General features: G+C 39.5%; 1 protein-coding gene across 4 annotated transcripts in view; it reads right to left on the reverse strand.

The window, feature by feature from the left end:
* The window catches only part of ESRP1 (epithelial splicing regulatory protein 1), a 54834-nt gene that overhangs the window by 4861 nt on the left and 34942 nt on the right, over positions 1-15031 (reverse strand). For 2 of the 4 annotated variants that reach the window (XM_084864707.1, XM_084864706.1), the window contains exon 14: positions 4549-4699. The exons of the other annotated variants lie outside the window; for them this stretch is intronic. In XM_084864707.1, coding sequence (XP_084720833.1) covers positions 4549-4699 — 151 coding nt within the window. The remainder of the gene's footprint in view (positions 1-4548; positions 4700-15031) is intronic. 4 annotated transcript variants of the gene reach the window in all.

The following is a 15031-nucleotide window of genomic DNA, read 5'->3' on the forward strand; positions in this document are numbered from 1 at the left end:
TGACATTCTCATCATCAAATGTTTTATTTTCATAAATGCAGCCCTCATTCTATTAATCTCATTCCTCAGAATGGGCCTAACTCGGGAACTTTAACTTTATGAGACTCAAATTCCATAGCAGAACCCGCACCCTGCATCTTGCCGAGGCCGTCAGAATCCCGTCTTTTGTGGAAACCCTGCCTTTTCCAGCCTTACATTCCCCCATCCCCCTTAATGAAGTATGGAAAAGTTGGAGTAGTTTTATAGAAGGAATTTTGCTGAATGGGTGAAACATAATTCAAAAAACTGTATTTAAAAATAATGTATGTATAGAGAATGATATATGCCGTTATTATATCAAGACATACGTATTTTCAAAAACATATATCTTAAATATATTTTTATTTCAGAGAGGAAGAAAGAGGGAAAGAAGAAGAGAGGGAGGGAGGCAGGGAGAAAGGGAGAAATATTAATGATGAAAATCACTGATCAGCTGCCTCCTGAACGTTCCCTCCTGGGGATCGAGCCCACAACCTGAGCATGTGCCCTTGGCCGGAATCAAACCTGGGATCCTTCCATCTCCAGGTGGGCGCTCTATCCACTGAGAAACACAGGCCAGGGCTCAAATATATTTTTACTGATTTTAGAGAGGAAGGGAGCAAGATAGAAACATCAATGAGAGAGAAAGATTGATCAGCTGCCTCCTGCACAGACCCCACTGGGGATTGAGCCCACAACCGACACCCAGGCATGTGCCTGGGCTGAGATCAAACCAGAGACCTCTTGGTTCATGGGTCGACAACTCAACCACTGATCCACACCGGCTGGGCAAGATATATGATTTTTTTATTTTTTTATTTTTTTAAAAATATATTTTGATTAATTTTTTACAGAGAGGAAGGGAAAGAGATAGAGAGCTAGAAACGTCGATGAGAGAGAAACATCGACCAGCTGCCTCCTGCAAATCCCCTACCGGGGATGTGCCGGCAACCAACGTACATGCCCTTGACCGGAATCGAACCTGGGACCTTTTAGCCGGCAAACCGATGCTCTACCACTGAGCCAAACCGGTTTTGGCAGATATATGATTTTTTTAAAACTAAAATCAAGCTATGGAGAGATTTCATTCTCTCAACCAATTATTATCAAGTATTTACTTAATATAAGTAAATTATATAATTACATATAATAAATGCTAAATAACCAGAAATCAAATGAATAACTATTAAATCAGCAACCAGCAAGAAATACACTGTAATTAAAGATAAAATAAGTCATCCTCTGATTGATTGGTCTTGTGACAAAATGGTATCTAAAGAATCTGAAATCCACCGAAACCTGTTTGGCTCAGTGGATAGAGCGTCGGCCTGCGGACCGAAGGGTCCCGGGTTCGATTCCGGTCAAGGGCATGTATCTTGGTTTCAGACACATCCCCAGTAGGGGGTGTGCAGGAGGCAGCTGATCGATGTTTCTCTCTCATCAATGTTTCTAACTCTATCCCTCTCCCTTTCTCTCTGTAAAAAAATCAATAAAATACATTTTAAAAAAAGAATCTGAAATCCCCTAGCTAGTGGCTATTACTTTTTCTTAGGATCAATCTCTTTTATGGACGGCCTTCGCAGGAGGGTGGAATCGCTGAGAGGATAATGCGATCCTATGTACTCAGCCCGGCCCGATCTCCCAAGCTTCACAGCTGCTCAAAAGCATGGCTGTTATTTTCAGTTCTTAATTGAGATAAAAATAATTTATTTTTAAAAATTATGAAGTCTAAGAGAAAGTAGAAAATAGGAGCTTTTATGTGAGAGTGATAAGAACTTAGGTTAAATAGAAAAGATTTTGAAGGATGCATTGAAACTATCTTAGAACTCAAATTACTACTAAAGAAAGACACTGCAATAATTTGATATACTGAATTGAAAAATCCAGGTCCCTGCATACTCCTCATTCATTGGGCCAGATCGTAAATTCCAGGCACTTCACAAATGAAGGCCAAAATGCCTAGAGATGAATTCATTTTGCGCAACCATTCTGCTTTTGATATCAGATAATTCTACCCCAATCTTGATGACAAACTGCTGAAGACTGAAGTTATTTTATCACAACTCAGAAGCACACCAGTATTTCAGCCAAAAATCTAGAAATGATTGTTATTACTTATTTGTGGTAGAATAAATACCCACAAAAGCCAGCCAGAGCACTCTTCAAAATAGCAGCAATTTTGCTTAATCTCATAACCAACGTATGTGTATGACTGCTTAATTCTATTCAGTGTGAATGTAAAAAGTTGATCAGTCAAAATAACAAATTAATTCAGCTGACCACTAAAACCTAAAACTTTACCCGAAGCTTGTTACTTTCTAGAATTGAAAAACAATGGGGGGAAATACAAAACTCAAATGTTTACTCCATGAGATTAAGCAAAAAAATAAATATATTTTTATCTGAGGATTTTCCATTGCTTTTCGATGGAATGGAAGGGGATGGGGAAAGAGAGAGAGAGAGAGAGAGAGAGAGAGAGAGAGAGAGACATGGATTGGTTGCCTCCCCCATGCACCTTGACTTGAGGCCTGGGAACAAATCTGCAACCCAGGTACTTGCCCTTGATTGGAAACCGATCCCGAGACCTTTTGGTGTGTGGGCTGAAGCTCTAACCACTGAAAACCACCAGCCAGGGCTAGGCAACCTTTGTAATAACCTTTGATAAAATTCTCTATTCTTTACATAACCTAATGAATCAGATATGAAATTCAGAAAGTAACTTTTATTTATTTATTTTTAAAATATTTTATTGATTTTACACAGAGAGGAATTGAGAGGGACAGAGAGTTAGAAACATCGGTGAAAGAGAAACATCGACCAGCTGCCTCTTGCACACCCCCTACTGGGGATGTGCCCGCAACCAAGGTACATGCCCTTGACCGGAATCAAACCCGGGACCTTTCAGTCCGCAGGCCGACGCTCTACCACTGAGCCAAACCGGTCCCGGCCAGAAAGTAACTTTTAAACATCAGTTTAATGATGACAGAGAATCATTGATCGGCTGCCTCCTGCAAGCCCTCCTACAGGGGACTGATCCCTGACCTCCTGGCTCATAGGTTGTCATAGGTTGAAGCTCAACTACTGAGTCATCTCTGCTAGGGCTTCTGTTAGGCAGCTTCATCGTTTAGGGGGAAAACCAAAGCATCTACTGCTATCTGACAAAACATACACACAAAAAACCCCCCCATAGGCACAACCCTTAAAATGCCATGCTATAAATGATCAAGGGCTATTTTAGGATTTGACAATCATGCCTATAAAGGCTTCCCAACTCTAAAGACTGAAGTTCAACTTCATAAAGAAAGACAATTTTTGCTCTTAATGCAATTAAAAGGCCGTCGGATAATGATTTTTAATTACTGCAAGAAAGAAAAGTTCACTTCTAAGTATTATGTGACTTAAGGAAAGATACCTGCTCAGATGAGATGGCAATGAGGGGATTTTGCTCAATGTTAAAGAGATCTTACCAAGAAAAAGCTCAATCTTTAGGTGAAGTTGGAAAACAACGATGGACACAGGCCGTGGTAGAGTGACAAGAGTAATACTAGTTTCACAAGAATTAACTGCGGATGATTACACAAAAGGCTCAATGAATATCCTATAGCTCATTTTAAGGGGTTCTTAACGAAAGATTCATTGAGCTTCCTTTGTTGTTGTCTTTTCAGGATAGGCGTAGAGCCCTCTGACAACTTTGTAAATATTCCATTTCAACACCACGTTTAAATATTTTTTTATTTTTTTATTTTTTTTTGTTAATCAAGAATTTGACTTTGGCCCCCCCAGGTGGCCAGCTGGTGACAGTGTCTTCCTGTACACCAAAAGGTTGCAGGTTCAATCCCCAGAAGGAGGAACAGATTCACGATTCTCTCTGTCCTCTCTCTCCAATAAAAACAAAGAAATGAACACATAAAGGACAGATATATCCTCAGGTGAGGATTAAAAAAAAAAAAAGAATTTGACTTCAAGGAAAACTCTTTAGTCAGTCCTTTGCCAAAACCGGTTTGGCTCAGTGGATAGAGCGTCGGCCTGTGGACTGAAGGATCCCGGTTCGATTCCGGCCAGGGCATGTACCTTGGTTGCGGGCACATCCCCAATGGGGGGTGTGCAAGAGGCAGCTGATAGATGACTCTCTCTCATCGAGTTTCTAACTCTCTATCCCTCTCTCTTCCTCTCTGTAAAAAATCAATAAAATATATTTAAAAAAAAAAAAAAAAAGGCAGTCCTATCCTAGATGGATAGAATCACGCTGCTTATGTGCCAAAAAAAAAACACCAACAGATTAAATAGAATAAACATAGCGTGGAAAAGCCCTCATCTTGTCAGAGGGATGAGCTTGAAGTCAGCACGCACACTGGTCCTCCCGACGGACTGACTGACAGACTTGGGTTGTGTGTTGCCTCCATCAGCAATCGAATAGCACTTGTACACACATGAACTTTAGCGAATAGGTTTCTTTCCTCGCTGCATTCTTTAGGCAAATCAACTCAAGTATCAAGGGCACTGAATAGTTTTCTTCTTCAAGCTACTGACCTGGTAACCTTGGAAGAAGTTAAGAATTTCCTTAACTCCAGTATTGTAGGCCAGGCCCTGCATTCTGACCACCGTGCCAGGCTGTGCTGGGACACCGCTAAGATTAGCAGCTGTAGGGAAGTAGCCAAGATTATTGGGCGAACCTGGGGGGCTAAAGGAAGAGAAAGTACAGTGAACCAATAGGAACAGACAACGTTGAATATTCACCCCAAAAACATGAGTCACATAAGGTAACAGGCTCTCTCAAGGTGATCTCAGAATCACCCGAGCTCTCTCCCCCAAGCCAGGCAAGAACACCGTATTTCCAGAAAAGCCTAAAGGTAAAAGGTAGAAGGGTTAGCGCAGAGAGTTCAGTGCAGGGCTTCCTCAGACTCAGTTCTCGCTGAGATTCTTAAAGCGACAGGAAGGAGAGAGGTAAGCCTGTAAGGTCACTCAAGCACAAAGCACCACCGCCACAACCCGCTCATTGATGATTAACTGGCTCGTCGTCAGGAATACTAAGGCTAGAATATGCAGGACTAACAGGAGCCACAGCCATAGCCACAGCCACCGAAAGAAAGCACTTGAAGTGATTTTCCCAATTTACCCGTACACACAAGCCAAGGTGCAGCACAGGAAGTGAGCACAGTAACACAAAAATACTACGGCACTTTGGAGACATCCCTTCCCACTTGACTGAAAAGCAGGAGGAGAGGTGGCAGGTGAGCTGGAAAAGATTGCCAGCAAAGGAAAGTCAATCACCATGAGCACAACAGGAGAGCTGGCGCACCGGTTCCTCCAGGTAGACCCTCTGCCGTCACCCCCAGGGAGCACAGACCCAGTGAACACCTCATTCTTTGGATGGCAACTTCAGTAACCGCCATATCATAAAATAAGCTCCATCCGATTCACCACCAACCGGTTTTCCACCACAGTCAGTGACCATGGAGAAATTTTAAAATAAGTTGTTATTAGCTTAAAGACCCACCGTTTTCGATTATTAACCTTTATAAATCTTTCTAAGGAGATGATTATCCCATTTCAAAGACAAGCAAACACAAAAATGAAAGGGACTAAAAATCTTTGAGAGTCTGTAGCCTACATGATCCTAACTGATGATCAATAGGAATGATATCAGATGTGCATCTGGTTCCAGACTCAGTTTCCCTATTGGCGCAGTAGCCCTGAGCAAGTCACTTGATTTCTTTTAACGTCAATTAAATCAGTTGGTAAATGGGGATGATGGCACCTCCCGAGTTCCACAGACTCATTCTGCAGATTCAGTGATCAAACATACCAAGTTATTCCATAAACCATAAGATGCAATCATTTGTTATTTCACCTTTGCTATTCCCATAACCATCGTTCTATTTCACTATCTTGAAAATATGGGAGAGCCGGAAAGTAGTACTGGACATCAAGCTGCCTTTACCAGCTCCAGTGTCTAAAGCAGTGATCCTCAACTTGTCTGCCTATTAGAGTCAGCTGGAGACACTGCTCCACAGGTGACTTTTACCAAACATTGAAAAAAAGAATATATATTTTTTGCCAGCGTGGCTCCGTGGTCGAGTGTCCACCTTTAAACCAGAAGGTCACGGTTTGATTCTCAGTCAGAACACATGCGTGGGTTGCAAGCTGGATCCCTAGTGGGTAGCGTGCAGGAGACAACCAAACAATGAGTCTCTCTCATCACTGAAAGTCTCTCTCTCACTCTCCCTCTCTCTCTCTGAAATCAATAAAAAATAAAAAATAAAAAAACCAGCAAAAACACATGTAAGAGTTGTCCATCAAAGCCAGACCATACCAGAAGCTCATCCTAATCTTTATGCTCAATTGTTAGTCACTGTTTTTGGTTCTTGCTTACATCCATTGTCTTTTTAGTTAGGTCTCAGATTCTCAAGTGTCAATATTTATCAGTGTCTCTCGTGCACAGTGTCAATAATGTAACTTCCACAAGTCAATATAGCAATGAATTCAAAGGTCTCGCGTGCTGGAAGATCACACCGCATCGTGTAAATTAACCAGGGCACTGCACTTGAGAGGGTAGAAAACCTTGTTGAGCTGCCTGAACAAAGAACTGAGGTGGGGTGAGAGGAAATGAAGCGAAAACAGCAGGCGAGGGGCTTTACCAAAGGTTTGCGTCGGGAGCACCATGGAGCATTGCTGCCGTACAGACAGTCCTTATGACGTGGCTGAGGCTCCTTCACAAGCCACACGTGTCAAGAAATCACTGAATTTAACGCACAAATGCATGTATCATAAAGTTGTCCCAGATTTCCTCCTCTGCAGTATTCCACGTCCTTTATACATATTTAGGAGGAAAAAAAAAAATTTTTTTTGAACCCCCCCAAAGTAGAGAAAAACTGTTTCCTTTAAAGTTTTGAAATTCTAATTTAGTTGCTTGAGAGTCTACTGTGAGACCATTCAATCATGCTTCCCATCCTACATTTTCCCAGATACTAATTTATATCATTTAATTTCATAATGTTCAATGTATCCTAATGAGTCATTCAAAATTCTGTGAATTGAGGGCTAGGATTCCAAGACACTTACACACTCTAAGAAAAAGAAGGGTATGTCACATACCCTTTATTCATTTATTTAATACTAGAGGCCTGGTGCACGAATTTGTGCACAGGTGGGTCCCTCTGGCTGGCCTGCAGCTCTGACCTGCTGCTCCCACTCATCCTGACCCCACCATGCCTGTAGCAGGCTCACACCCAATCAATCCAGATCAGGAGAAACTCCTTGCCAGCCATGAGCCCAAGGGGAGTGGCCTACGGACTGGGCTGAAACCCGCACTCGGACATTCCCCAAGGGGTCCTGGATTGCAAGAGGGTACAGGTCAGGCGGAGGGACCCCACCGGAGCATGATCGGGCAGGGGAAGGACCACGGAAGAGGCTCCAGGGCGTGTCGAGCCCATCTTGCTCAGTCCCTATTGGCTGGACCCCAGCAACAAGCTAACCTAACTGGTCAGAGCATCAATCCTGGTGGTCAGTGAACATCATAGTGACTGGTCGGCTGTCTGCCCCCTAATGGTCAGTGCACGTCATAGCAAGCAGTTAAGCAGCCTTAGCATGTCATTAGCATATTACACTTTAGTTGTTCTGCTGTTTGGTCTATTTGCATATTACCCTTTTATTACAAAGGATTACAAATTACTAAACATTGGTGACACTGATTAATGTTATCGGGTGGCATTCTAAAATGTACAGTCATAGCATGACAGTATTCATCATTTGAGGACTTGCCATATTTCTCTAGAGAAGAGAGGATCCACAACGTTATCTATCAGATAAAGAAATAGGTTAAGTAAAAAGATTAGAGAACAAATTCTCCCCTCCGGATGTGCATAACACATTAGCTTAGGAAACATGAGAAGTCCTGCAGAAAGACACCTGGTTCCCACTGCCTTACAAAATTACTACACAGATCCTTGTGGATTAAGATTCGTTAAATCCCAAAGGGTTATAAAGACCTTTTAGTTGGAAAATGACTGTTTTCATATAGGAAATTTTTAAAAAAATTATTATAATTTTTTTTTCCAGATAGGAAGGGAGAAGGAGAGAGAGAGAGCGATGGAAACATCAAGTAGAATGAATATTGATTGGCTGCCTCCTGCACGTCCCCCACTGGGGATCAAGCCTGCAACCCGGGCAGGTGCCCTGACTGGAATTGAGTCATGATCTCCTGATTCACAGATAAGACGCTCAAACACTGAGCTATACAGGCGGGGTGTTATAAAAAAATTTTTTGAACTAACTCTAAATTTTTATCTGAAATCAAACATTTCAGCAAGGTTAACTTTTCAGTACTCTTTGGAAATTTAATTCCCTGACTTCTCATGGACTGGTTACTATCGATATAACTGGATACTAAAATTTAAAAAAAAGATTAGCAGGAGAAAAACAAAAGCTTAATGACATGTATACTTTCTGTAAGCATAGAAGAGATTTAGGAGATCTGAATAATGCCCCAGAATGGCTGCAGCCACCAACCTAAGTATCACATGGGGCGGGGGGGAATAGGTTACCAGGAAAAGCAAAGTAAACAAGGTTAAGCTTGTCCTGCAGGTTTAATATGGTTGTATTCAGCACCAAGAGTTTCTTTTTGTCATAAAAATCATTCCCTTCTTCACAAGAAGGGATCTTCTTACTAAGAGAGATTTTCCTAACAATCATAAATAGCTTTTACAAAGAGTAACTTCACCTTGGTTTTCAGAGAGTCTCCCTGTGTGCTATTTCTTTAAAAACAAACAAACAAAAACACACACACACACACAAAAAAAAACAGCAATAATCACGCCTGGAATAAACCTCATTGGCTACGACACTGCCTCTGCACAAAGCTTGTGTGCTGTGTCTTCCTCAGCCTACACTAATCCCAATGCCAAAGACACGTTTTGGGGTGACATTCGGTTCCCATGCATCTTTTACGCTACAAACCTGTGCAGGTGGTTACAGTGCTAAATACTCTCAGGGGTGAGGAACCGTTTTTTCTGCCATGGGACATTTGCATACGTATAACATCATTTGAGGGCCATACAACATAATCAACTTAGAAACTGGCCTGCTCTGTTTGCTCAAAGGTCTAATTAACTTACCCCTAATGCCCTGGCAGGGCCCCGCGGAATGATTTCATGGGCCTTCTATGGGGCCCGCAGACTGGATGTCCCCCACCCCTGCTGTAGACAAGTGTAACAGCGTGACAAGTATCTGCAGTGAGGTTATGATGGATGTGAGAAGGGGTTGGGAAACGTTCAGCTCTCTTATAACTTGTGGAACTGCCTCTCTATATGCAATCCATCACTGCCACTTCTCACCGAAGCATCCTTAATGTGGCGCCATGACTGTATAAACTTCTTTATGTACATGCATCCACCTTTCAAAGAAACGTGAAATAACCAATGGATATGAAAACATTTTAGAATGCTTCAAGACATCTTCTAAGGATCTATTTCACCTCGTCAGCTAATTTATGTACTGTCAAAATGGTTCGGTGACTACACTTACATTTAATCCAACCACGTTAAAGGGTATAGAATACAGCCCGCCACTGCAGTTATCATGTTTCAAGTAGCATCGTGAAGTGACAGGCTAGTTACTCAAAACAAAGAGCCTCCAGGAAGCCCCATTAAAAAAAATATTTCTCACCCGAGGATATGTTTTTACTCACTTTAGAGAGAGGAAGGGGGAGATAGAGAGAGAAACACAGATCGCGCGCTCTCGTGTGCCTCCTGACGGGGAATCGAACCAGAAACCCTTTTTTTTGTCAGGGCATCACTCCAACCAACTGAGCCGCCAGGCTGGGGCACGCCCCATGTTTAATTGTGAAAACTGAATCCTACACCAGGTGTTATTATGAAAGTAATCTTGCTGTTTGACTGAAAGCACAAAATCATAACACCACTGATCCTGATACATGTTTACAAAAATGCATTTAAAAAAGTAACAGAATGCTAAATACTAGAACGAAGAAACCAGCAAAACACTGTGATACATGGGAATCTGTGCTTCTTGGCAAAGCAGCAGAAGACACTGTCCATTCACAAGTTACTTTTGAAAAAAAAATGGTCATTTAAAAAATACAGTTTTGCCTTTTTAGAATAGGAATATTGTACAGTATGGAAGGCACAGGTATGACTCCATCATACTCCTTCCCCCAACAAACCGGAACCACTCTGTAGGAGCAACCTGTTATAGCTCCTTGGTTAGCAGTATTTATGGTCTACGTTTCCAGGGATACCTGATTGATTATTTTGTATGCAAATAAAAAACATTGCTAATACAACGTTTTGCTTTCAGTGGAAAATATTTTAAAAAGAGGTATTTAAGAAAATACTTGACGCATAAAGAAAATCAAAAGTCAGCCTATATTGTTAAGTAAAATTCATATACAAATGTCAGTTCTTCCACTGGGCCTACTTTAATCCCTTAAAGATACACCAAGGAAATGCTTAAATAGGAAAGTAGATGCAAAATAGGGTTATTTTCTTTTGATTTTTTACTATTTTTTATTTATTTTATTTTTTATTTGTTTTCTGGTGGGGGGGAGAAGGAAAAGAGAAAAAGAAGGGGGGGAGGGGGGAGAGGGAGAGGGAGAGAGAGAGAGACAGACAGACAGACAGACAGACACATCAATGTGAAAAACATCAATATGGATTGTTTGCCTCCCACAGATGCCCCAACCAGGGAATTGAACCTGTGACCTTTCAGCATACAAGAGGTCACTCCAACTGTGCCACACCAGCCATGGCAGGGTTACTTTCTTTATCAAGGTTGGCACATGTATTTTAGCTAAGTTCCTTTTCTTTTAATTAGAATGTTAATTCTTTAAGAGTAAGGTGCTTGCTTACTCTGAAAGCATTACATTTAAAGATATATTTGGCACATAATAAACAGCAATACAAAGAAGCAATCCCTAGCTTTTGAAGTGTTCTGGTTTGATTTCAGATTAATACACTGCATTAATCTGAAATCAAACGGACACATATCATTTTTTTTAAATGGAGGGAATTACAAAAAATGTTACTTTCAGAGACAAACTCCAAATCTTCTGATTTAATATCTTTTTAGCTTAGAGAGTGCAATCTCAAACTTGCCTATGTATCAAAGAATTGGCCAAAATAGCTTGTATATGTACACAACAGAGTTTTCCAATAGCCTCAAATGCCTTAATAATCATGTGAGGTTAGAAATTACTGGTGTTCTACCAAAACTGTAAAATATATTCTTGTTTTGGGAATTTGCTTATCTTATTTATATAGGTTATATTATTCCTACAAATTATCTTTATTTTATAAATTATCATTAAGCCGTCCTGCAGAAATATAAGTACTAAAAGATCAACAGAAACTTTTATTTACTAGAGAAAATAAAATTAGATGTCTAAAAATAAAGAAATTGCTAAATTACAATTATATTAACATCATGTGGAAGTTAGAAGAATGAGATAAATAGGGAGAACTCCAATGACATTTTGGAAAGTTAATATAGAACAGAACAGATAGACGGTACAGGTGTAAATATGCCACATTATTTCGAAGCACATACAAATGTGTATGTTTCCAAACTAATAATAGTGGTTCATCTAGATTTTGAAGTGTGTAAATGGGAATATCTTTCTCCTCATTATATTTTATACTCTTTTAAGAGTTAATAATGAGGGCCGAGACTGGTTTGGCTCAATGGATAGAGCGTCGGCTTGGGGACTGAAGGGACCCGGGTTCGATTCTGGTCAAGGGCATGTACCTTGGTTGCGGGCATATCCCCAATAGGGGATGTGCAGGAGGCGGCTGATCGATGACTCTCTCTCATCGATGTTTCTAACTATCTCTCTCTCTTCCTCTCTGTACAAAAGCAATAAAATATATTTTTAGGAAAAAAAAAAAATTAATAATGAGGATATTACAAACTTTAAAACTAGTAAAGGGGAAAAAAAATAACGTAGTCAGGGGCCCCGAATTACAGGAGCTATTAAGCCATCCATGTCAGTTCCTCCTGCATTTGGGGTTTCAATTCAAGAGTTTCCCATCTCACTTTGATGGAAAACTATTTCTAAGGGATTCTCTTCTTTTAATAGCGCCCAGAGAGCAAGTCAATGGAGGAACTGGATATTCTGCAAATAAATGTATCGTAGGCATGAGAAACTGCACCAGGTATGCACTGAAACAATGCATTCCACTCCTGACATTCTAATGATGTAAGGAAGGTAAACAAAGATCTTTTTATAACCACTGCCGACAAGTGATTGTCACAGAGTCCACAGAAGGTGACAGATTGGAGCTGGGAGAGGTGCCTGACACAGTACTCAACGATGAAAAATTAATTACATGTGCTTCTCTGTCTTTTCAACCCTTTAAAAGCTGACCAGCTAGCAATTATCATAGCTATCTCCTTATTCTTTTTTCCCCCCCAGTAGAATAAAGAATATTTTCAATAATGTGGCTACAAGCTTCACTGCTACTGAGATTCCAAAGTTCTTCCTTCCTACTAAAATATTATAGATGGAGAGGAGAGAAAAATACAACTCAACACATCAACTGTAGGAATCAGATGTGTTCATTCCAGGCCACTTTTTTAAAAAGTCACTTTTTTTTTTTTAAAAGTCACTCGAAACATTTAATAGCTGGGAAAGAAAAAAATAAGACCTGGTGTAAGTTTTTAAATTCTGAGCAGTATTGCTTGTGTTAAAGTAAATTTTTATTTTAACAAATTTAACTGATTATTGAATTAAAAAAGGTTTTTAATAAATTTTATAAACATAAAATTAAGAATGAGAGGTCCTTATATATTCAAGTGAGAATCATGGGCAATTAGACCTGGCAGGGATCCCAAAAACCCTATAAAAGAATTAAACATAATGGGTCATCCCAAAACTCCAAGGTTACTGGTTTGATCCCAAGTCAGGGTACATATAAGAATGCATACAACAAATCAATGTTTATCTCTCTCTCAAATCAATAATAATTAACATGGAACAACAATAGTACAAGTGATCTATAATATAAGGGAGTGGAAAACACCCAACTAGAATATCAAAAGAGAAAAAGGAAGAATTTACATAATGAGAATAGTTTAAGGGACTTTTGGGAAACCATCAAGTGTGCCAACATTCACATCCAAGGAGTACCAAAAGGACATAAATATATAAAACAAGTATTGAATGATATAGTAAAAGCAGTCTCTTCAATAAATGGCGTTGGGAAAACTAGACAGATACAAACAAATAAAATAAAATAAAAAGGAACTCAAACACTTTCCTCCATCATATCCAAGAACCATAAAATGACCAGAGCCATAAAAATGATTAAAGATTTAAATATAATACCTTAAACGATAGCACTCCTAGAAGAAAACATATGCAGGAAAATTTATAACACCCATCATCTTACATAGCAATATTTTTTGGGATAGGTCTCCTAGGGCGAGGGAACTACATCAAACTAAAGAGCTTATGCACAAGGAAGGAAACTAGCAACAAAACAAAAAGACAATCTACTGAATGAAGATATTCACCACTGTTACATTTAATAAAGGGTTACTATCCAAAATTTATATTTTAAAAAACTTTAGAAAGACCTCATATAACTCAACATCAAAAACAAACGAACAATCCAATTAAAAAATTGGACAGCTTGGCTGGTGTGACTCAGTGGTTGACCACTGACCTATGAACGTGGAGGTCATGATTTGATTCCCAATCAGGGTACATACCCAGGTTCTGGGCTCAATCCTGAGTGGGGGTAGGTGAGTATGCAGGAGGTAGCAGCCAACCAATGATTCTCTCTCATCATCTATTTCTCCCTTCCTCTATAAAATCAATAAAATATCTTTTTAAAAATGGAGGACCTGAACAAACATTTCTCCAAAGATGACATACAGAAGGTAAATAGGTACTATATGAAAAGATGCTCACCATCACTAGCCAGTAGGTAAATACAAATTAAAACCACAATTGGTCATCACCTCACATCTATCAGAATGGTTATTATCAATAAACCATCAAACAGCAAGTATTGATGAGAATTTGCACAAAAAGGAACCCTCATGAATTGTAAGGTGGGATTACAAGTTGGTGGTTATCACTATAGAAAACAGTATGGAGGGTATTCAAAATATTTAAAAAATTGAGCTACCATATACCCAAGCAATTCCACCTCTGGATATTTATCCAAAGAAAATAAAAACACTAATTCAAAAAGATATATGCAGCCCTAGGTTCATTGCAGCATTATTTACAAGAGCCAACTTATGGAAGTAACCCAAATGTACATCAATAGATGACTGGATAAAAAATTTGTACTTGGATAATAAAATAGTCCTTGACCATAAAAAGAAAATGCCTTGCCATTTATAACAGCATGGCTGAAATCATGCCATATTTGACTTTGTCTAACTTATTTCACTGAGCATAAGACAAATATGGCATGATTTCATTCATGTATGGAACAAAGTACATGATCCAACAAAACAGAAACTCACAGATACAGAGAATAAATTGACGGTTACCAGATGGGAGGAGGTTTGAAGGGGTGGGTGAAAACCATGAAGGAATTAGGAAGTACATGTTGGCTGTTATAATACAGTCAATAAATTTGTAATAAATCCCCTATGTCTCAGGTGGGTACTAGACATATCAGGATGAACACTCTAAGTTTTACAAATGTCTAATCACGATGGTGTACATAAGAAATGAAAAATATTGTGTATCAACTCTAATCTTTTAAAAATTTTCCCTAGAACCCAGAAAAAAATTAAAAATTTGATTCTGTGAAAATTCTAAATAAATCTCACTTTGGACTTATTAGTCAAGACTTAGGGGTGAAAGAATACAAGTTGCGTACAGCTTCAAAGAACTGTTTTTAGATGGGAGAGAGGAAAGGAGGGAGGGAGAAAAAAACAGTTTTTATTTATTGAGGGGTAGCAGGAATTAATGCTATTTAAAAATATAATTTTTGTCTTTAAGGATTTTCTTGGTGTTTTTTTGTTTGTTTGTTTTTCA

The sequence above is a fragment of the Pipistrellus hanaki genome (assembly GCF_964339955.1).
Source record: "Pipistrellus hanaki genome assembly, chromosome: 17".
NCBI lineage: Eukaryota > Metazoa > Chordata > Mammalia > Chiroptera > Vespertilionidae > Pipistrellus > Pipistrellus hanaki.